General features: G+C 38.9%; 1 protein-coding gene across 10 annotated transcripts in view; it reads right to left on the bottom strand.

Annotated features, from left to right (window-relative positions):
* The window catches only part of NBEA (neurobeachin), an 862,398-nt gene that overhangs the window by 366,521 nt on the left and 473,756 nt on the right, over positions 1–22,121 (bottom strand). For all 10 annotated transcript variants that reach the window (XM_075061639.1, XM_075061640.1, XM_075061634.1 and 7 more), the window contains 2 exons: positions 17,994–18,102; positions 13,973–14,139 (listed from right to left, as the gene is read on the bottom strand). In XM_075061639.1, the coding sequence (XP_074917740.1) occupies positions 13,973–14,139; positions 17,994–18,102 (276 nt within the window). The remainder of the gene's footprint in view (positions 1–13,972; positions 14,140–17,993; positions 18,103–22,121) is intronic.

Here is a 22,121-nt window from a genome sequence, read left to right on the forward strand (position 1 = left end):
TAGACAAGGCATTAGTCTACATGTGAGAGCTTACAGCTGTGGAAATGTACTGAGGCAGCTGCACCAAGTAATTAATTTGTACAAGGGCTTGCCAGGGCTGAGCCCTGGCACCTGTAGGCTTGGCAGTTCATAGCCTCAGCACCTTTGGGCTTGCCACATCAGTTATGAAAGTAAAAAAATAGCTTGAGTTCCGGCATCTGGTTGCACTACTGTAAGATCTCTTGTGTAGCTCATGGGAAAGAGCTTCCTGTCAACATAATTAATCCACCCTCAATGAACAGTGGTAGCTCTCCCACGAACATAATGCTGTTCATACTAGCGCTTATGCCGATGTAATTTATAGGGCTCGGGGGGTGGAATATTCACCTCCCTGTGCAACATAAGTAGTAGTGTAGACATTGCCTCAAATACTTCAATAAATTCTTCTCAGCAGATTTCTGTAGATTGGGCCTAAGAAAATTCACTTCTGATTATTTTGCTTCCTCCATATATATATTTTTGCTATTCCCCACCTCCATATTCTACTCATCTTAAAATTAATCTTTGCTAGTCATCAAGGTAATAGATTTAGAAAAAGCCCCACAACAACAAACAAGCAAGCAAGCAAACAAAAAACACCAAACACTTTCTCCTCCCAAATTTGAGAGGAGCTAAATGGGGAAAAATTAACTGCTAGACTCTTAAAATTAATAAATATGCATGTGCTATAGAATGAAAGAAAAAATGAAGTAGTCTACTATTGGAAATTATCATTAAGAAAAATTTTTTTTTACATCAGTCTATTGGTAAAGTATACACAAAGCATGTTTTAAAACTGATTGTTTATAGTCTCAAATTCACCAGTAATGTGCATATTCCTGTGTGTCTTTTTCTGGTTTTCCAACCAATTAGATAATTTGTTACATAGCAATGTTTTAGAATATTGAATGTACAAGCCATATTATTGCATAAGGCAGTTTATTCCTGAAGCTGCAACAATCATTAGATTCTGATGTTCATCTATTTTATTGAACTACCCGTAGGGAGCTTTATGGGAATACTATCATGTCAAGGTCACAGGATTAAGTGAGCAGTGATGGCAGTAAACAAATCTTTTCTGTATATTCTAAAAGGTTTTACTGAGTTACTTAAAATGCCATAAACATAAATAGTCTTCTATCTCTACAATGCATCCATGACAGATGACTTCAAAATACTGCACTCTTGGGCAATGGAGCTTTACAACCTAACCAACAGCCTTTGTTATTGACAAAAGATATCAATATACTCAAGATCACAAATATCAAGAGATGGTTGCAGTCTAAGTTATCCTTAAATATTTTGTGTGCAAACAACATTTGTTTATATTATAAGCCACTTTGTGAACAGCTAATACTACAATAGACAAGACGAGAGCTTGTACAGTTTACACTGAATTCACACAGAAAAATAACTGTTCTAATTAAATCTGTACCTGGACACAAATCTATACATGGCAATTAAAATAAATAACAATACTTTACATACTTCAGCATCTTCTAACCAAATATCTTTAAGTGTTATATTGATTGGAAGGATTTAATCTCAATACCTCTCAGAAGTAAAACAGACGGTAGCATACCTGTTTTATCAAAGAGAAAATTGGCACAAACAAATAAAATGACCTGCTTAAAGTCATATGAAATCTGAGGCAGAGATGAGAATCTTCTGAATCTTAGTCCTAGGCTTAACCTCTAGACCATTCTACCTTCCTACATAAAAATAATCAAAATGAACCTGGCTAAGCTTACCCTTTTCACTCTGTTTCCATTTATAGAAATGAAAATCATAACAAGTGTCCTCAAATTATTTTGGGAGAACACAATCAGACAAATAATAAATTACAAAAATGTTTCAAATGAAAAAAGTACAAGAGTAAGAAAAAAATGCCTCTAAGCAGCGCAGAAAGATTTCGTCATCAGTCTACTAATGTGGTATTTCCAGTGATTCCAACACAAATGCCTGAGAAGTCTGCCAAAGAACCAGATGTTACTGTTTAAAAAATATTTTCTATAGCTTGGTATTTGGATACTGTAATCAGCATCTAAAGGAAGAAAGAATGATAGACTGCGACAGTGCTACCACAATCCTAGGCACCTCTTACAAATCTGAAATTTCTTAAGCTTTATATATTTTCATGTGCTAAATAACAATGAGGACGCTGTAATGTTCAAATAAATCCATTAAAAATCACAGAATAAATTAAAACATTTGCATTTCTGTAGAAGTTGCCACCTTAGAATTTTAAAACCTTCTTTTTGAGATTTCCCACAATTTATGTGTCTTGTTTTTCACATTCCTTCCCTCAGCTACAGAACAAGATATGGAGAATATGGGAGACCTGTCTGTATCATACAAAATGCTTACAGGGGTGGCAACTGATAAGGCAAAAGAGACAATGAAGAAAGAGAGAAATGGTCTGGTATCACCTAGATATGTGAAGTTAATTCTTTAAATTCTGTCAGACAGACATCTTACCTTTTTCAATACCTTGGTCTGTTAAACAATCCTACTCTGGGTTAGAGCCTTAAATTGCCCAAAAGGGATGCACTAGGTATCTTGTTTGCCTACCTAAGGAAAAATGCATTATTTTCCAGGCCTCCTGATGGGTTTCCACCAAGTTCTGTAATGGGGGAAAGGGAGAAAGAAGAGTGCACCCATGAGGAAAATGGTTGCAAGATACTCAGCTCCTGGTGCGAATGCCAGCATATCACACCAAGTCCCAGAGTGGAGAGGAATTAGGAGGGAGTAATGAAAAGGGGCAGGTGGCTTTGATAAGTCCTAGTAATGACAGAAGAGATTAATTGATATGATGGAAGCTGGACTGCTGCACATGCTACTCTCTGTTGCTGGACTGGAGGAGGAGCAGAGTTCTTGCTTAACTTGCTAAGCATGAACCTTGGTCTTTCAGTTGGCAGAGAGTTGTTTGTCACTCTGAAATACTGTGAGAGGACTTAAGTTTTTCCTTATATGTCAGAAGCTTTTCCTGACACCGAGTTGTCAAGGGCTAATATTTCTTTTCTTTATCTGCCACCTTCCACATGTTCAGATGGGAAACGAACTGCCTTGTAGGTAGCTATCTTGCCCCAGAGTAACTCTTCAGATTCCCAAATTAGTGCTACCATGAAAAATATTGGTAGTCAGTTGTATAAAGTCATTGATAGAAAGATTTAGATTTTTGTTGTTGTTGTAGGTAAAGGCAGAGATCTGTAGGTCTACTGTTTTCAGAGTCTGGAAGGAGAGAATATTGGTAAGGCTTATCTCTTTATGCCACTTTTTAAATAAAAAGGATTGATCTGCTTCCAAATACTAGGCTGTGAGAGGAAATGCATTAATGATTGTGTGGTGTGCAGAAGATACTGTAAAGGAATAAACAGAAATGAAAGAAATAACCTGAGGGGAAGAATGGAGCAGCTGTAAGCTCCATCCAAACTGAAAATCTGGAAATGAGGAAGACAATGAAGAGATTTAAACAGCACTTCACTGTACTTGCAAGCAATAGGTGCCAGCTGAAAGGAAGACAATCAGAAGGTAACCTTATTTTGGCCAAGTCCTTGGTCTCATCAAGAGGGTACATCTTTTGGAGAGGCAGGAGACCAAAACAATTGAAGAAGAGTTTGAGGACATCTTTCAGGGGACAGGGAAGCTCTCAAGAGAGTACAGAATGTAGCTCAAAGAGCCCAAGTGTTCCACGGCATGTGTCCATAGGAAACTTCCCCTCACTCTAAGACAGAGACTAAAACAGGAGCTGGATAGGCTCATTGCTCTGGGAATCATACAGCAAGTTGAAGAAGCAACAGAGTGGGCACACTCATAGGTCATTGTATAAAAAGAGACTAAAACCTTCATTTATGTATAGACCCCAAAGAAAGAAATGTGTAAAAAGGCAATATTTCCCACTAGCTACAAGAGGAGAAATTTGAATAGAAATGGCTGATGCCAAATAACCTTCTACACTGAATACATCATCAGCAGGTGCTCTTAGAAAAACAGTGCACACGTGTGTACATTCAATACCCTCTCTGAGAGACATTGTTTTTGCAGGCTTGTATTTGGCACCCAAAGGGTTTAACTGGCAAAAAAAAAACAAAACAAAACAAAAAAAAAGATTTTTGATGATATATGGGTTTAAATAGATGATTTTTGATGTGGGGAAAAAAAAAAAAAAAAACCATAGAAGAGCATAACCAAAGATTCTGGGTAGTTTTGGAAAGAGCCAGAACTCTTAGACTAAAGTGAAACAAACAAAAAAATATGAATTATGTGTAATGTAAACAACACATCTGGGAGAGAAGTTAATACAGCAAGGTGTACAGGTGGTTCACAGTAAGGTTGAGGCCATCATCAACATGCCTGCACCAACGGACAAGGAAGGGATACAAAGATGGAATGGAAAACTATGTATGGAAATTTGTCCCTAACCTAGCTGCTTAAATGAGTAACCTAATGGACTTGGGATGCTAAACTTAATAAAGATTTTGAGCAATTGAAGGAGTTAAACAGGCTACCGTCCTGAGGTACTATAGTGGGAAATGCAAAACTAAGTTGTTCACAGTTGCCTCCAAGGAGGGTACTGGCACAGTCCTTTTACAGCTTTATGGTTAAAACCACAGAAAAGAGGCTTATGAGTCATGGGACCTAACAAAAAAAAACGGAGTATCAGAGGAAGAGCAGCTTTGGCCTTACTCCATGAGCATAAAAGGTTTTATGTCTTTGTTTATGGAAGACTAGTGTTAGCTGAACTTGCCCTTAAACCACTTATTACCATTGCCAAAAAGGACTGGCAACCATCCCTCTGGGAACACAGAGATTATTTTGTCAATTACAAATATACGATTTGCCAATCTAATACAAACCTGAGATATATTTGGTGGCTGCAGACACCCTACAGAGCACTTGACAAAAGTAGATTGGAGCAAAGACCAGTGCTAGTCACTGTATATGCCAGTTTGATTTAAAAAGACCTATCCAGTCTCAGATGAAATGTGAACTGTGATCGCCAGGGCAACAGCTCAGGATGAAAATCTGCAGAAAATGATTAAGGATATTAGCACAGAATGGCCAGCACAGCACGTTCCCAGCCCCTATCACCAATTTAGGGGAGTATTCTCAATACTAGATGAAATTTTATTTAAAAGCACCAGGATTGCAATCCCTAAGGCGTTACAGAAAAATATATTGAAAAGGATTGAGAAATGTCTTACCTGATAATTTCCTCTCCATTAGCAGCTTATCTCCGAATTAATTACTCATGGACTAATGCCCACCACCTGTATTTGGAGACTGCCTAATGTTGCATGTGGAGGCTCCAAGACTTAAGTTCCAGCCACCAGAAGAGTTCTAACACAGCTGTAGAAACACTCCAGCAACAAATTATCAGAATTAAGACACCTTGATATGATGTATTAAATTAACCTTAAGAAAATATATGTCTTCATCTTCCTTTATAGACCATTTTTCATTTGTATTTTTGTTATTTGCTAAACTACAAAGGTGGGTTTAAATCAGAGAGAAGCTGCTAACAGAAAGAAAATTATCAGGTAAGAAATTTCTCTTTCTATTGCGCAGCTTCTCTCCTCATTTGTTACTCATGGGAAGTAGCCAGCAGTGAATCCCAGAAGTAGGGAAGGAAAGAATAACAGAGTTTAATTATTATAGTAGAATCACTGGCAGGTATGGCAGTTCCCCCATATAAAAAAAGAGCTAAACCTAAGGAGTTATGTGGGCACCAACCCAGAGCATTTTCCTCCCAAAGGATGTTCTTGCAGAGGAATGGTAACTTACTTCACAAATCTTCCTCAGATGAGGCTCATACACTTTTCCCCTCAGTGCCTCTAGGCACTTCTGTGAATAGTTTTCAAGATGCCTTGCAAGCCAGCTGATGCAGAATTTTAATATCTTTTTTCCAGCAACTCTGAAGCCCTAAGGCCGTGGCATTTTGGATATGAGATGAACAGAGTACTGTTGGCATATGTATGCCACATGCTTGAGATATATCTTTAGAACTCTAGGAATGCCCTTTTATGCCCCCACTTCCCAAGGGTTAGAACAAAATGATGGGAGAACCATCTCCCTGCCATGGTAGAAAAGGGAACCTACTTTGAAAAGGTTCCTGGAGTTATGAGAATAACCTTCTTCTCATGACAAAAGCAGTGCGATTCTTGTAAGGATATGGTAACTAATTCCAAAACTTGTCCTTCAGAGGTGATTAGAAAGACCTGGCTTGTCTAAGTTGTCAATGTGATTAAACTTAGCCCTGATACTCAAATTGGAGGTGTAGCGGGGCAGTAACCCTGCTCGTGCCCTGAAGGGCTTAAAACAGCCCTGTGAGAGGGCTGTGGCAGGGAACCAGTAAGCCTGGGCTGATTGGGGAAGCAGCTGCAGCTGGCCCTATAAAAGGGCTGCTAGTCAGAGCTCAATAGTCTCTCTCTAGCTGTGAAGGGAGACAGGCCTGGCTGCTGGGGAGCTTAGAATAGGGAATCCAGAGTGGAGCAGGGCTGGGGGAAGGCCAAAGGAGCTGGGGAGTTCCAGCCTGGAAACCTCCCCAGCTGCAGGCCTTGTTAAAGGCCAAGAAGGGTACTGGGGTTGCAGAGGCGCAGTCCAGGGTAGGCAGAGGCAGCAGGTCCAAACCCCCTTGATGATGATGAATAGTATACAGACTGCAGTCTGCCCCAGTGAGTGGGGGCTAGATGGAGACTGGCAGTAGCCACTGAGGCGATAGGGGGTTTGCGGGTTCCCTGGGGAGGGGAAACAGAGAGGGGGGGTAGTGTGGTGGCCAGAACTCCTGAGCAGAGGGGCACGGGGTCTGGGAGGGACACAGGGGCCAGCAGTGGGCCAGACATCAGCCAGCAGAGGGTGCTCCGGGGCTGAAAAAGAGCAGCAGGAGGTGCCGCGCCGGTGAGTCATTGCTGCACCACAGAGGATCCAATGTGCTGGTCTAGAAAATGCTGCCTTGGCTGGTACCCACATTTCTATGGTGCTGGGTTGTAGGACATCAACCAGTCCTCCTGGAGAAACTTTAGTGTGGCTAAGATCCCCAGAACTTTGGGATTATTATATTTGTATTACAACAGCATCTAAAAGTCAGCACCCCATTGTGCTGAACACTGCACAAACAAAGAGTAGTCCCTGCCTCATACAGCTTTCTATTTCTCCCCACACCAGAACTGTAAATGTGACCAAACCAATGAATGAAATATCCTGGTTTAATGGAAGTTAATGAAGAATCCATGCAGAACTATACTTCCTCTTCCGATACCCTAGCTGTTAACTGTAGATGTTCCCAGTCTGAATGAAGGAGTCCCTGATTCAAGAGGTCTGGTGTTTTCTGCAGGTACAGTGTTGGCTATCTAACAAGTCTAATGTGCCTTCTGGACCAGTGGAAGACTACGAGAGAACTTCAGCTCTCTCTCTTCCTCTTTTCTGTATCCTTTATGTGAATTATCTTGAAAGGCAGCAGATTATTCTCTACCCAGGACTTGATTTTCATTGCCATGGAGAAGCTTTGATCTCTGGTTACTCCCTGGTTTCAGAAAGGATATAAGTAGTCATGCCTCAATCATAAGCCAACCCCTAATGGGAAGTAGGAGGACAGTGCCTCTGTGAGTACCATAGATGTCCACTACATGCTTTCTTGCACCTTACACTGATGCAGCTGGTACTGGTCATGATCATAAGACAGGATTCTGGACTCGATGGACCACTAGTCCAGCCCCATATGGCCATGTTTCTGTGTTGCTGTTTTTTTCAAAGAGGCGTTGAAATGAACTGAAAGCATGCTTATGATGAGATTTTGGAAATTTGTCTTACAAGTATGCTTAGAATCACAGAATCTCAGGGTTGGAAGGGACGTCAGGAGGTCATCAAGTCCAACCCCCTTCTCAAAGCAGGAGCAATCCCCAGACAGACATTTGCTTGCTTCTATAGTGAGTATGCAAGGGTCTAGAGTGACAGTTGGGTTGACTTTCAGCATGTTGTTGAAACTATCTGCCCACAAAGGGGCACTGGATGTTATCTAAGAATGACGCCTAGCTTTGTATTGTATCAACCTTACCCTATGAAAATGTACGATATTTCTTTGTTGTATATTAAAATTTTAAACTTTAATATTTGGTTTAATCAGATGTCCTTATCTGGATCTTATGACAGCCTCAAAAGAGGCATCAACAGGAAAACATGTACCTAATAGTACTTGAAGAGGAGGATATTTTATTAATATTGAGTTCCTTACAAGCCACCAACTGATATCCTGTCCTGGAAAAGACTTGTAGGTGGTGGTGGACTTTTGTCTGTGCATGTGCAATTTCTGGCTGTTTACAAGGGGGAAGTAGTCCACTATTCATCCTGGCACAGAGACCACACAACAGAGGAGAGGTACTGCTACATACTTTGACCATGGAAGTCGCTCATTAGATGTCCCCAGGTGCCTGAAAGGCTGCCTAGCTGCTCTCTCAGGCTGTCTAAGACTCAGTTAAATACTGCAGATGCAACCCAGTATCTCTCAGGGCTTTACTCCAGAAATCAGGATGATTTTGAACATGGAAATGGATTTTTCACTTTCTGCCCTGCAATCCCATGAAGGTGCATCTTCATGAGAAGTGAAATCCTCATGTGCCTCTCTCCTGATCACAGACAGCCTGAAGTGCTCCTAGGACTTTAATGTGGAAACACCCTGTGGAGTTGGGGATGGGTGGAGAGAGAGACTTAATCCCACCTTTCAGAGTCTGAACTCTTTCCCTAGCAGAGCAAGATTTTATGGCTGATGATTAGAAGACACAATTCCCATTCAGCCGCTGTCTGAAATCTGAGCCCTCTTCCCTGGCAGAGAGGGGGTCCTTGGGCTGAAAACCAGACAGATACAATTTTGAGTAGACTATAGCCTGAAGTGAGGTAGTGGAGGAGGAACATGCTTCTCTGCATGCCCAAGCACACTGCAGAGTTGAGGGAAATGTGGTAAACACAATACTGACCTCTGCAAAAGAGAAAGTATGTGTAGGAGAAAAGCCTCAGCAAACACTCCCTTGTGGGAAGCGGACAAAGGAGAAGAGGTTTAACCCCTGATTTTCACTCTGCTTGTTCATTAACAATTATCTGATATTCCAGAGAGAGGTGTTACATGTCCTACAGCACCAAATGAAGCAGGCATATCAAAAGAAGACATGGAAAAGTATGATACTAGTAGGTCAAATGTTCTGAGGCACAATCTGGTGACAACTAAAGTATTTAGCTGAAGCAGGGAGATGCATTACAATGTCCCTGCAATTAGGGAAAGAAAACCCTAAAAAAAAATGAGAGATTCTCTTCAGGTAAGCACCAAAAATTCAAAAGGTGTTCAGAATGAAGGAATTAGCATTCTGGAAGGAAGCTAGAAATAAATTAAAAAATACTGGAACTGCCATGACTGACGCCCACGTGATATACGCTGATCTTATATTTTTATGAGGATGATTCAATCCCATTAAGTTAGATGAAAGGCAAAAAGGAGAAAGTGTGTATCTTTTGCTATGATAGAATCAGCTCTGGAACTAAAAATTTGGATCTTTCCTCAAAAACACCTCAAGTTCCTGGCTTGAATCTCTAGGGTTAGGGTCCAAGTTATGCAATCCAAAATAGTATGTTCCTGTCACTGGAGTACTTGCTGAATTATCTGCAAAATCTGCAGCATCATATGTTCCATAAAAGTCAAGAGATTCATGAGGGCTGGATCTGCCTCCAGAACCCTTTCTTCTGGCCTGCAGCTCCCTCTGCAATTAACAAATGAATTAGGACCATATCTGGCTCCCTGTTCAAGTTAGAAGGGCTGGGAAGGAGCTGCAGTTGAAGTGAGTGGAATTTAGGAGAGAGCTTGAGCAGGGTTAGGCACAGGCACTTCAGTGTTCCTGTGTTTCCCCTTGGTAACAGCCACACAGGTGGTGACAGTGCCAGAATGCTTCAGAGCCTGAGTTTAAGGAAGGCTCCTTTCCCGACCATCCCCTGCCTTCTCTATGCATTCCAGTTCCTCTTGCAGTGAGCCATCAATATCTGGCTCAGAGGAGGCATCTTTAAACCATCTTTAAGAGGCTTTAAACAATACAATATAAATGATTTCCAAAAATACATTATTTCTCTCATATAGGTAAAGCAGAAAGGTATTGTTGAGTAAATTAGTTCTCAGACCAACAGTGCTAGGTTACATAATCTTTACCCATGCTTGTGGGAACTTATTCCCTCTAGTGTAGTAGTCAAGTAAATGCTTACTAATGTAAATTGCCTACAGTAAGAAGCTATGCAAAAGGTATTCTGAACTGCAATTCACTTCTGATTTTATGGCTACTTTTAATGCTAATCATTGTCTATTCTTTGTAGAGTGCAATCAGCACAACTGAAATGTTTTATGTAGTATATTATAGAATTTATCCAAACATTCTTGTTTTTCAGACCTTTCAAAGACAGATGATGTTAATATATCCAAAATTCATACTTCGTAAATACTACAAAAGTTCACTCAATCTTGAAGCATCAAACTTCAAATGCAATTTGTCTAGGCTTTTCTTATCCTATTCTCTCGAAATCTTGTCTGCCCTTTCTGAATACTAAGACAGTAGTCATTCATTGTTCACATTTTTCCTCATGGTGCTTCCAGTATTCAGCCTCATTCTGTGTTATATTATAAAAAAAAAGACAGCTAATACTGTGGCATCCCAAGAATAAGCATATTAACCATTGGTGGTTGCTTTCTCCAAAGGCAGCATATGCAGGGGTACAAAAACTGGGAAGATGTAAGGTAAGAAGAATGTATTATACTGGATTCCAAACACAATAAAACTTCTATCTATTCTACATCTGACACACACACACCATAAAACCAGATCTTACTTCCATAACAAAAACATTTGTGCTAAAGACCTTTAAAATAGTCTTTGGACATGTATCATACATACTAAACATGAGGCTAGCTTGGTTCTAGAGAATCCAAGCTTCCAGGAATCATACCCACTCCTTAAAAGCACTTCCTTACCCATCTAGATGCCAAACCTCTTGGATCTTACATAAGTTTTATTGTGTGGAACCAGTGGACAGGTTTTTTTCATATGCTCCTTCTTGGGTCAATTGGCTACTCCCTATGTGTAGTGTCAGGGCCTCTTTCAAATTCAAAAGATCTTCAGGAAATAAGTTTTTCATTCTGCATTCAGAACTGGGCAAGGAACTTTTGAGAACAGAGGTCTAGACATCCCATAAACCATATTATGGTAACTAAGTATTTACCTGGCATGCCAGTTAAGCTGGGGCAACTAGAAAGTATATTTGTGGAGTGCCTTGCTACCATGTAAAGGCTTATGGAGAGTTCTATGCCCCTGCAGTCACTATACAGGCACTGGCAGTGGAACATTTTCCCATATCTGCTGCCAGACTGGGAGGTGTCAAGTACCTCCTGGTTCCCCAGTGACTATTATGGCTTTGAGGGAGGGGCAGCGGCCCTTACCTGGTAAACCTAAAGCTGTTAATTAGGGGAGCAATCACTTCTGTACACCAAAACCCAGGAAGAAATGGTAGATTACCTATCACTTCCAAGACGACAACTGTCTCATGGCTTGTGGAGATGATGGCCTACAGCTGTGCAAACAGCATCAGCTCAGATTTGTATCATCATCAACTTGAGTTGGTTTTCACAGAACTCAACAGAATTGAAACACCTCATTTTGAGCAGGGATTTTAATGGAAAACTTAAGGTCAATAAGCCCAAAATTACACCTTACTTTTTAAAAAATATATAAACTGCTGTATATTGTTCTCACTAAAATCAGCATTTTTAGTTAAATAGGAAGCACCTTCCCAGTCACAGAAATATTAAGTCTAAATAGAAATGCAACATCTGTTTTTTCATTTCTTACTTGCACTTGTTGTGTTGATTCCTCCATTATCAGAGGTAAAAGTAAGCCGATACGGCCCGGTATGGAGTACCGGTTAAAAAAAGGTGCAGTAGTGTACCGGCAAATAAGTGGAGCATTCAGTACTGGTTTACTTTCACCTGCATAACAAAAAGTTCAAACTCAAAGCTAATAAAAGCTTGGAAAGGGAAAACACATTGTCACATTTGTTTGTTGTTTCTCTCCCTCTCCTCCTTCAGCCAGGCTGCCCGATTTGGCTAGGCTCCGCGTTCCCTGACCATCCCACTCAGCAGGGGCTGCAGGGGCTCCCCTCTAGCTTGGAGCAGGGGGACTGGCTGAGGGAGAAGCCTGCCCAGGTAGCCTGCTGTCTGCATAAGAACAGTTTAAATTTAGCTGTTCACCCCAGGGTCTGAACTGTGGGATTAGGGGCTATTTCTGGCATCCTTGTTAATTTCACTCTCAGTTGTTTTGGGGTGGGGATGACCAAAGCCGGGGTAGTTCTTTTCTGCTCCCTGGATGAGGCGATCTTCAATAATATAGATCGCCTAAAGAACTGCCCCAACTTTGGTCACTCCCCTCCCCAAACAACCAAGAGTGAAATTAACAAGGATGCCAGAAATAGCCCTGAATCATGAACAGCCAATTTTAAACTGTTCCTATGCAGGCAGCAGGCTACCTGGAGAGGCTTCTCCCTCAGCCAGTCCCCTTGCTCCCTGCTCCAAGCTAGAGGGGAGCCCTTGCAGCCTCTGCTGGGTGTGGGGGTCGGGGGAACATGGAGCTTAGCCACGTCGGGCAGCCTGGCTGGAAGAGGAGGAGGGAGGAGGACAAGGAGAAAAATGTGACAATGAGTTTTCAGTTTTTCAGGCGTATTCCAATAGTAAAGTTTTATTACAGACAGTACTAGCAGTAGTAATAGTAGCTTTATTTTCTATATCTAAGTCATGCAATGGGAGGGATCCATGAAGTATGTAGGAAAGGTGGGTTGCTTGCGTTTGGACTGTGTGGGTAAGAAATGTAACTTACTTCCACCCCTGGCCCTGCCCCTTCCATCTGAGGCCCCACCCCTTCTGGGAGGGTGCGGGGGACAGAGTGGGACCCGTACCAGTAAGAGCTGTATTTTACTTTCACTCCGGTCCATTACATACTTAAAAATAAACGATACACATGCAAACATAGTAACAGTAGGGTGAGAACAATATACACAGTGTTTATTAGATACCTTAACATTTATGGTTATATAATATTCATTACAAATCTAATTCTAATGAGGCTTAACTCTAAGTCCCTAGAACATATATTAGAACCTCATTTACTGTATTGTCAATTGAAGAACAGAACCAAATTTTCAAACTATGTCTTCAGAAGTGAGCATGTACTCTTCTCACACCCATCTTGGGCATAAGAAATTCTTGGGTACATATGTGCAAATGTTTGACTTGTGCATGTAGAGTTTGGTTGTACACACTAGATATTGACCTTTATGTTTGAATGTGAGGATAAAGATTTACCAGTATATTGTATCAAAGTATATATTGATTATTTATACAGAAATAGTTTGGTAGACAGGGCACTAGTCAGGTGAGCTGGGTTCCATTCCCTCTTCTAACACTGACCTTCCATGTGAGCTTAAACAAGTCATTTTGCCTCTCTGTGCTTCCTCCCACCCTTCATCTCCCTTTTCTATTTACATTGTTATGTCTTTGGGACTGGGACTGTCTCTTACTACCTGTTCATACAGCAACTAGTTCAATCCTGGTTGGGGCCTCTAGGCCCTACTGAAAAACAAATAATAGTGCTACATGATGATCAACAAGCATAAGTATCTACAAATGACCTAAAACAAATTTTAATAAAATACTGTGTTGATGGGCTATAGAAAGCATTGCATCTGCTCATCATGTACTAGAAGAGGAATCGCCACACAGGACGAATTTTGAGAAAATAAAAACAGATATAAAGACGACAAAAGTTCTCTTGAAATGATTCCCACCATCAGCACATCCAGTTTTCAATTGTATAGAAATGGCTGATTCATTTTAAATTTTGAAACAAATGTTTATAATTACACATTTATGATTACAGCTTACCTGTGAGAGACTGCTCCCCAAGCACCATGTTTGTTTGTTAGGATATTTAGTATCTTCTGTTTCAGCTGATTGGCTGTAACATGATCACGATGTTTAGCAGCACTTATAAGGTGGTCACACATCTTTTCCTCCTCTCTTCTATCAGCAGCATATTGAGCACACTGTGACTAAAAATTAAAAAAAATAGTGAATAGTAAATAGAATAATTTAGGAAGTGCCTAGAAGTTGCTTAGGAGTGATTTTCATATACCTAAAGTGTCCTTTCTACCTACATCTTAGTCACCTTTGTTCTCACCAAACTCTGTATTTCTAGGTAAATAAGAAGCACCTTACCATTCACAGAAATATAAAGTCTAAATGGAAACACAATATCCATTTTTACACTCCTTACTTGCACTGGTTGTGTTGATCCCTCCTCCAGGGGAAAATAAGAGCATTAATGCTATGTTAAGGTTTAGAAATTAAGCCATCAAAATTGAGGAAATGCAGAATTCCAGTGAAAACACACTTAACTCTGCCTCTTTGTGCTTATGTCTTAAAATATGGCCTCTTTTTAGATCATTATAAATGATTTGCCAGTTAATACCTTATACAATACGTTATACTCTGGAATTTCTTATTCAATATTGCATACAGAAAGCTTCAGCACTATACCAGACAGACTGAGCTTGACTTTTAAGTGTCAGTAAGATTTACAAAACAAGATCTTAATAGTTCACAAGTTCCGTACTTTTATAATTATGGATCTTAAAGTGGATCTCCATTATCTTTGAAATTAAATGCCTATTTCCTTAATTTCCATAGGTTACAACATGGAAAAAATACCACAAGTTACAGCTGGAAAAGGTGAAAAGGGATAAAAAAATACTTGAAACTGAAAACAAGGCAAATAATTATTTGATCATGTTGTTTTCAAAATCCATCTCTCAAGGAATTTCAATAATTACTGCCGTATCCATTACAGACTGATTGTGAAAAAGATTCCATTATCGAAACACTGTTAACTTTAGTTTTTAACACCTTTGTTCTCTTTGAAGCAAACAGAATTATACATTTCTCTACTTTATTTTCAAAAAGAGACTGAATTCAGATTCTCAATGCTCCTTTTAGTAGGGATCTGTTTGAAAATCTGAATGGGGCAAATGTGTCTATGGCAATTAAAAAAAAACAATATCACAGTTTTCTTGCAGAGATATATCATAAACTATACTATTCTCAAATTATTTTGAATAAATTGTGTTGGTTATTTAATGTGTGTGCGTACAATTATCATTTCTGAATAAAATCCTTCATTTTGAATTAGGTGTTCTTAAGATTATGCATTCCATAACAATTGATTGTTTCTCATTTTAGAACAAATTCAACTAAGATTTAATACTACCTAAACAAAATACTACATTATATTTATTATACCAGTAGTTGCAATTAAGCTAACATTGTACTGGAGACATCTTATTGCATTTCATGAATTCAGGTGTGGATACTTCTATACACTGTCTTTATTACAGAAAATGGCAGTACTTGGTAAGATTTTAACTATGTCCTTCATCTACTGTAATTAAAACTATTACTGAAAGGCATCTATTTCAGACTGGAATTACATTACTTTCAAGGGGTTAATTCATTTTTTCAATTTATCTTCATGTACAGGGAAGCACCAATTAGTACAATGATCTGCCTCAGTAATGAGGTTAATATTTCACCAGCTCATTGGACAGTAAAATTAAAATTTACATTTTTCTTCCTGAACAATTACAAAGGCTAACAAAATGAATGTTAACTGGAAGCAATCATTTCAGAAAAACTGGACTCTTTCAATAACAGCCATCGCCATAAGATAAAATTCACTAGTGTTAACTTTACAAACCCTTATGCTTACATCTACACACCCACATGCACCCACACTGTGTCACTATATAACTTTAATCAAATAGTTGCATCAGTAATGATACAACTGACGTCTGAGAGGTAAAAGTGCGATTACTCGACTGGTAAAATATCCATTCACTTTTTTCCTGCAATGAACAGTAATTAGCACGCTCAAAATAATTGAATATTTTCAAAATAAATACATTTAAATATTGTTTAATAAAATAAAACTGATTTATAATTTAAAATGTAGTAGATGGTAAAATAAACCTTCCATACATCTTTTAAGTGAGATGCATGCTCATATGACATGATGCTTATGTAACATTATTACAACATCAATATGTAAAACTGTTTCAGACTAAGTACCATCTTATTTTAGGTATATCTAAGATTCATACTGGTACATCATTACATTTAATTTTTTTTATTTTAAATTACTTATAGATTTTATCTTGCCCATTTCAAACATATTTCTCAGGTTTTTCACAAGACAAGAAGTATAATAAAAATGTTTAGAGAAATGTCTTGGTTTACTTACTAGAAAATAAGATTGACTTAAGGCTGTTCCTTTAGGGAATTTAGTTAATATTCTAAATCTTATTTGCTAACAGAAGCTGGAAGTTAATTGAATTTTCCCATTTTGTCTAGAGTTCTGACAGATCTTATACCTCAACATATTCTTCAAAGAGCAGATAACTCAATCTTCTATTGTCATTTTAGGTTACTGTATGATGCCCTGATAAATATCAAATGTTATTTATTGTTGAGGCAATATGAAACTTCACTCTGACATACACTTAATTGTAAATGTGATTTTATCTAAGCTCAAAATATCCAGTATATGTTTGGTAATAAAGTTGTTGCAATCCCATCTGACAAGTGTCTGCTGTCTGGCCTGACAAAATGAAGTAAAGGTTATATGTATTCAAAATGACAACAAGATATCTCTGTGTCTTATATTTTTCTGCTAGGTCAAGGAGCACAAGAACTAGTACATCAAAGTGTAGATTTTAGAGAGCTGCTTCGATGAGATAAAAACCTCATCAAAATTGAGATTACTGGCTTCTATGTCTTGCCCCAAGGTGTTTGTTGGCATTCCCAGACAGATGAACATGTTCATACAGCTATTTATTATCTTCAAGGCTACCATATCAATCAAACCTAATTCTAATGCCATGCCACCCAAACATTAAAACATGCTTTTGTGTATTACTGTATTTTATATATGAGCATATAGACACACAAACATACACACAGGCAAAAACAGGAATAATCAAAAATTTTATATTGAAATACCATAGATAAGCTTTTTTAATATCAAAAGTTCAAACATTCATTTAAATACACTTTTTATAATAGTCTTTAATATTTGTACAGTATTTTGCTACAAAATACTTTCAAACACTATAGCTGGGGTTATATACTACATTCCTTACTGAAGAAACGAATGATTCACTATGTACTACTTCTGTTAGTAAGGATTATTCACATTAGTAAGAGTTACAGAATCCAGCTCCTGCTTTTCATCTTCCAAAATTAAAGACAATAGACATTTCAAATATTATCCTACCTCCAGTAATTAATTATTCTTATTAGCTTAGCAAGTAGGAAAGATACTTAATATCTTCCAATTTATAAATTATACCTGGTAAATAAGATGAAAAAGTACTAGAAAGCATTGTATTGGTACTGAAAATACTATACTATTTACATCAATATTTATTATTTTTCATAAAGCACCTCAGGTGTGCTAGCCTTTAGTTTTAATTATACACAAAACTCACATTCTATTGATAAAAGCCAGCAAAAATAATTTCACTATTAAATGCTGTTTGTTTTACTTCTTGCAATAAAATCAGACAAGTTCTTCGTGAACCTTAAAGATCTGCCATATCACATTAGTAGGCATTCTGATTAAGGGGTTTCTTCAAGCTGTAAATATTTTCATGCATTTCAGTGAAGGGATGAGAAGATAAACTAGTTCCTTGTGTTTGACATTTACCACAGCTTTTAAAAACTGGCTTTCAAATGCCTTCAATGTAAATTTCATTCTCTCTCGGAAAAAAAAAACTTTATTGTATGAGGTTACAGTCTAAGTGATGGCTGAGTGAAAACAGAAAAGCAGGAATTCATCAAGTCTCGAGCTCACCTCAAATTCGGCGTGTTTGTGTACATCTTCAGCTCTTTGTCGGTTCAAAATAAACTCCGCCTCATTCGCAACACGCACTATGTGGTCTTTCATTGCATGACATAATAATCTAAAACAAAATTAAAACACTTGAAATCCATCTTCATATTTAACTTTCTTCAAATACATTCTTTCAATAAACTTGTCTTAGAATGGAAAAAGTTGAACATTTACCAAATGAAATATAATTGCTAAATTAGCTTACATTAATCATTTTACTTTTTCAGAAGAGTTCATTGTAATTTCATGTATTTGGGATAACATAGAAAACTCTCTACAGTGAAAGAGGCCTTATGCAGTGAGTTTAGTATCAGCTAGCTAACTAAAGGAAACACTGCTTACAGAAGTGTTGTACTTTGGACCTGCTTATAGTGAGACTGCAACCACAAATATAGCATGAATACAGGAACATTTTTTATTGCAACAACTGCTTAATTGTTACTGGTATTTCATCTAGCAAACTAAAATTTGAATGCCCACAGTGCATAAGATGCAATGTCTTTTTATTTTTATGTATAACAGCAGCAAAAATCAAAGAAATGCAAAGAAAAAAATGCACACGCTATAACTAGAACGATTTGAATGCACCATTATTAAAATACCAGTATTGCCAAAAATCAAATATCCAAAAATCATGAGACTCATACCATAAAAACAGATTCTTAATAAATACATAAATCATTTTGGATTTTTTCCAATTTGCTTTTTGAACCTTTTGTGTGAACTCAAGTCATATTTTAAAGCTTCTCTCTTCATCCAAGAGGGCTAGAAACTCACTTTTTATAAATACAAAAGCTATGATTAAATGAAAACAGATTTTCTCATAATCAGAGGTTTCCAGTAGCTGGGGATTTAAGAAAAATATAATGAGACTCATGATAAAATTGCAAGAATTGGCAACACTACATGACATAATTGAAAAAAACTAAATTGAGAGCTCTTTTTCAAAAATGACTATGCTCTCTCTCCTTCTATTATGGTTAGATTAATAGATTCATAGACTCTAGGACTGGAAGAGACCTCGAGAGATCAAGTCAAGTCCCCTTCCTTCATAGCAGGACCAAATACTGTCTAGACCATCCCTGATAGACAGGCTCTTCCCATTCTGTATATGTGAAACTGATTGTTCCTTCCTAAGTGGAGCACTTTGCATTTGTCTTTATTAAACTTCATCCGGTTTACCTCAGACCATTTCTCCAATTTGTCCAGATCGTTTTGAATTTTGACCCTGTCCTCCAAAGCAGTTAGGACAACCTCTTTGGGTGGGAATTTCAAAAGTGCTCAATAATGGCCTAATTTTGCTCTCATTGAAGGCAATGAGAGTTTTGTATATTTGTCCCATGGGACTTAGGTTTCTTGACATTTCTGAAAATCTCACTAGGTGCCTATTTGCATCTTTAGGTGCCTAAATATCTTTAAAAACTAGCCCTGAGTGAACAGAGAGCAGTGAGATTTATTCATGGTTATTACTACATTAGTATTTTTAAATTTATAAAAAGGAGGCTGTGTCTCAGTTTTATGAGACTCCTGGAGAGGGAAAGAGGCTCAAGACAACTACATTAGGGGATAGGTCAGTGATACTTTACCAGAGATTTCTGAAAAACAGAATTGTGTTTAAAGTTTGTTGCCATTTCTATTCAAGAAAACAGGACTTTGTACAGTTAATAAATAAACTATGAAAATACTTTACTTAGTGTCACTGATTTCTGCTTCGAACAGGAAAGTGGCCTAAAAATCCCCCAAATACGCTTCCATTCAGCAAAGAGGTGGCAGCAACATTATCATCGCTATCGTGTCTGAATTAAATCACAGTCTGCTAGCTCTTATCCAGTCCCAAATTCATGTTGACACTGTGGATTTCATTCAGTTATTCCAGCTGGGTCAGATGTGATGGAGATGAAGAGTTGTGTGTCGTCATCATATTAAATATACTGCAGTGCTTATCACACCAGCTGCCTCATGTATGACTTGAACAAGAGAGGTGACAATGTAGGGGAGTCTTCTCAGGGGCATCATTTGCTATGGAGCAGTGGGAGCAGTTGCCCCCTCAACCCCAAACTTTTCATAGCACCCTGGTAGCCAGGCTGTGGTGTCTCCCCCAGGCCTGCAGGGAGTGCTGTTGAGCAGGCTGGGGTAGGTCACCTAATCCTTACATTGTCAGTGCTTGCCTCCCCCGCCCCCACCAGCTGCACAGGAAGCAGCAGCAGTGGTCTGGACCAGAACTAATTACAGAACGAGCCATGTCCTGATCCAAGCCCTGTGTCAGCCATTGGTGAGACACCCACCCTGGCTCACTCTTTGCCCACATCACCTCTCTGCTCCCCCCCCACAGCAGGTGAAGAAGGGAGAGAGAAGCAAGTATGCCCCCAGACCCCCAAAATTTTCTGAAATAACATCCCTGACTCTGGTGGCATTAGTATAATTGCTTGCAATTACTATTTGCTATCTTTATAAGCGACGTCAATGTAGCTGGTGTGGTTCAGGGATCCATTGGTGTCAAGAGAGCTGGGGTTGCATAAGGTTTTACAGGAATCACCTGGGTCTGATATCTGCATAATAGGTCACTGAAAAGTGGCATGTGAAGTCTCTACTGAGAGCTGGTAGCCCACTGGTCATCATAATGATTGTAAAATATATGGATGGATATTTAAGGAGTTATGTATCTGTACTGAAAATTATGTTCTTAAGGTCTTGGAGTTAAGGCAGGTCACCAGGCGGTGACATACCTCAGAGCTGTTCCATTCAGGCAGAGGGTAACAGACACCTATCTCCCTGTCTGGTCATTGGTATATTACATACCTCACCCAACATGGTTATTTCCAGACTGAACCATGTGACAACTAAGTGACTGTGGAATATAGAAGAGAGGAAATCTACAGGAAGAAACAGTCAGCAAGGGGTGTCCTGTTTATGAAGTATACCTTGGCGTACAAAGAGATACAATGACTACTTCACCTAAAAGGCAAATGGACAGTGTACTTGTCTCATGAAAAAACACTCACAGTCAGGTGGGCTGTAAAGCACTGCAAGGATTTAGGTGAGCAATAGCCAACCCTACTAGACACGAGAGGATCCTGTTAATTAAGATAAGGCTCTAGAATGTGTATTATGATTTTATTTTACATATAATCATTTGTTTTCAATATTTCTACTTGCTACTACTTGAATCTCTATTTGTTAAATAAACTTATACTTGATTTCACCATAAACAAATCTAATTGCTGTGAGTTTAGGGGAGGGGTGACCTGAGGTGGAAAGCAGGGTTGTAACTGTTTCTTTGAAAGCAGCATATTGATAAATGCTGAGAGTGTCCAATTAAACAGGGGGTGGGCACTCCAGGGAGATGATCAGAGGGCTCAGATGTTGAACAGTGCCTATCACTACCTTGTAGAATGACAGCATCTCCTGCAAGGCCTAGAGGGGAGTGCTTGTGTTGCCCGTGGGCAGTGGAATCAGGCAGCTGACACATGACAGGGACACATACGGCTTCCTTATGCTAAGGGCAAGTGGTAGCGAGGTGCCTCATAACCCTGGGTTCCTCCAGGAAGCATCACAGCAGGATTCTAAGATTGTCCACAAATAGAAAAAAATTAAATTGCATCATAAACAGCATCAAAGGCTGCCAACAGATCAAAAGTCATCAGTGCCTTCGTCCGCTGCTAGCAAGAGATCATAATTAATGCACCCACAGATCATATACAAATGTAAGCAAAGCAGTTTGTACCCCGTATATAGACCTGTCACCAGACTGACCAGCGTCAAAGGAAGTCTGAAGAATAAAGATGCTGCCAGAAGTTGCCCTAACGTAATCTTTTTGGTGACTTTAACCAAAAATGGGAGATGGGATGCTTGTAGGGAGTTACACAGATTATCAGCATCAAAAGTAAATTTACTATGCATCTGGCCTGCAATGGCTTCTTTAAAAACTGAAGGAAAGGTGCCCTCCTCCTCCTCTCTTCTTCCTGCTAGAAAAACTTACAATATCCCTTATAAGGGAACCAGATATTTTTGGTGTCTTTTACAGTCCAGGGAGGACAAGAATCAAACCCACACGTTGTAGCATGAAATTGCCACATCATCATCATATCC

The sequence above is a fragment of the Chelonoidis abingdonii genome, chromosome 1 (genome assembly GCF_003597395.2).
Source record: "Chelonoidis abingdonii isolate Lonesome George chromosome 1, CheloAbing_2.0, whole genome shotgun sequence".
Taxonomy (NCBI): domain Eukaryota; kingdom Metazoa; phylum Chordata; order Testudines; family Testudinidae; genus Chelonoidis; species Chelonoidis abingdonii.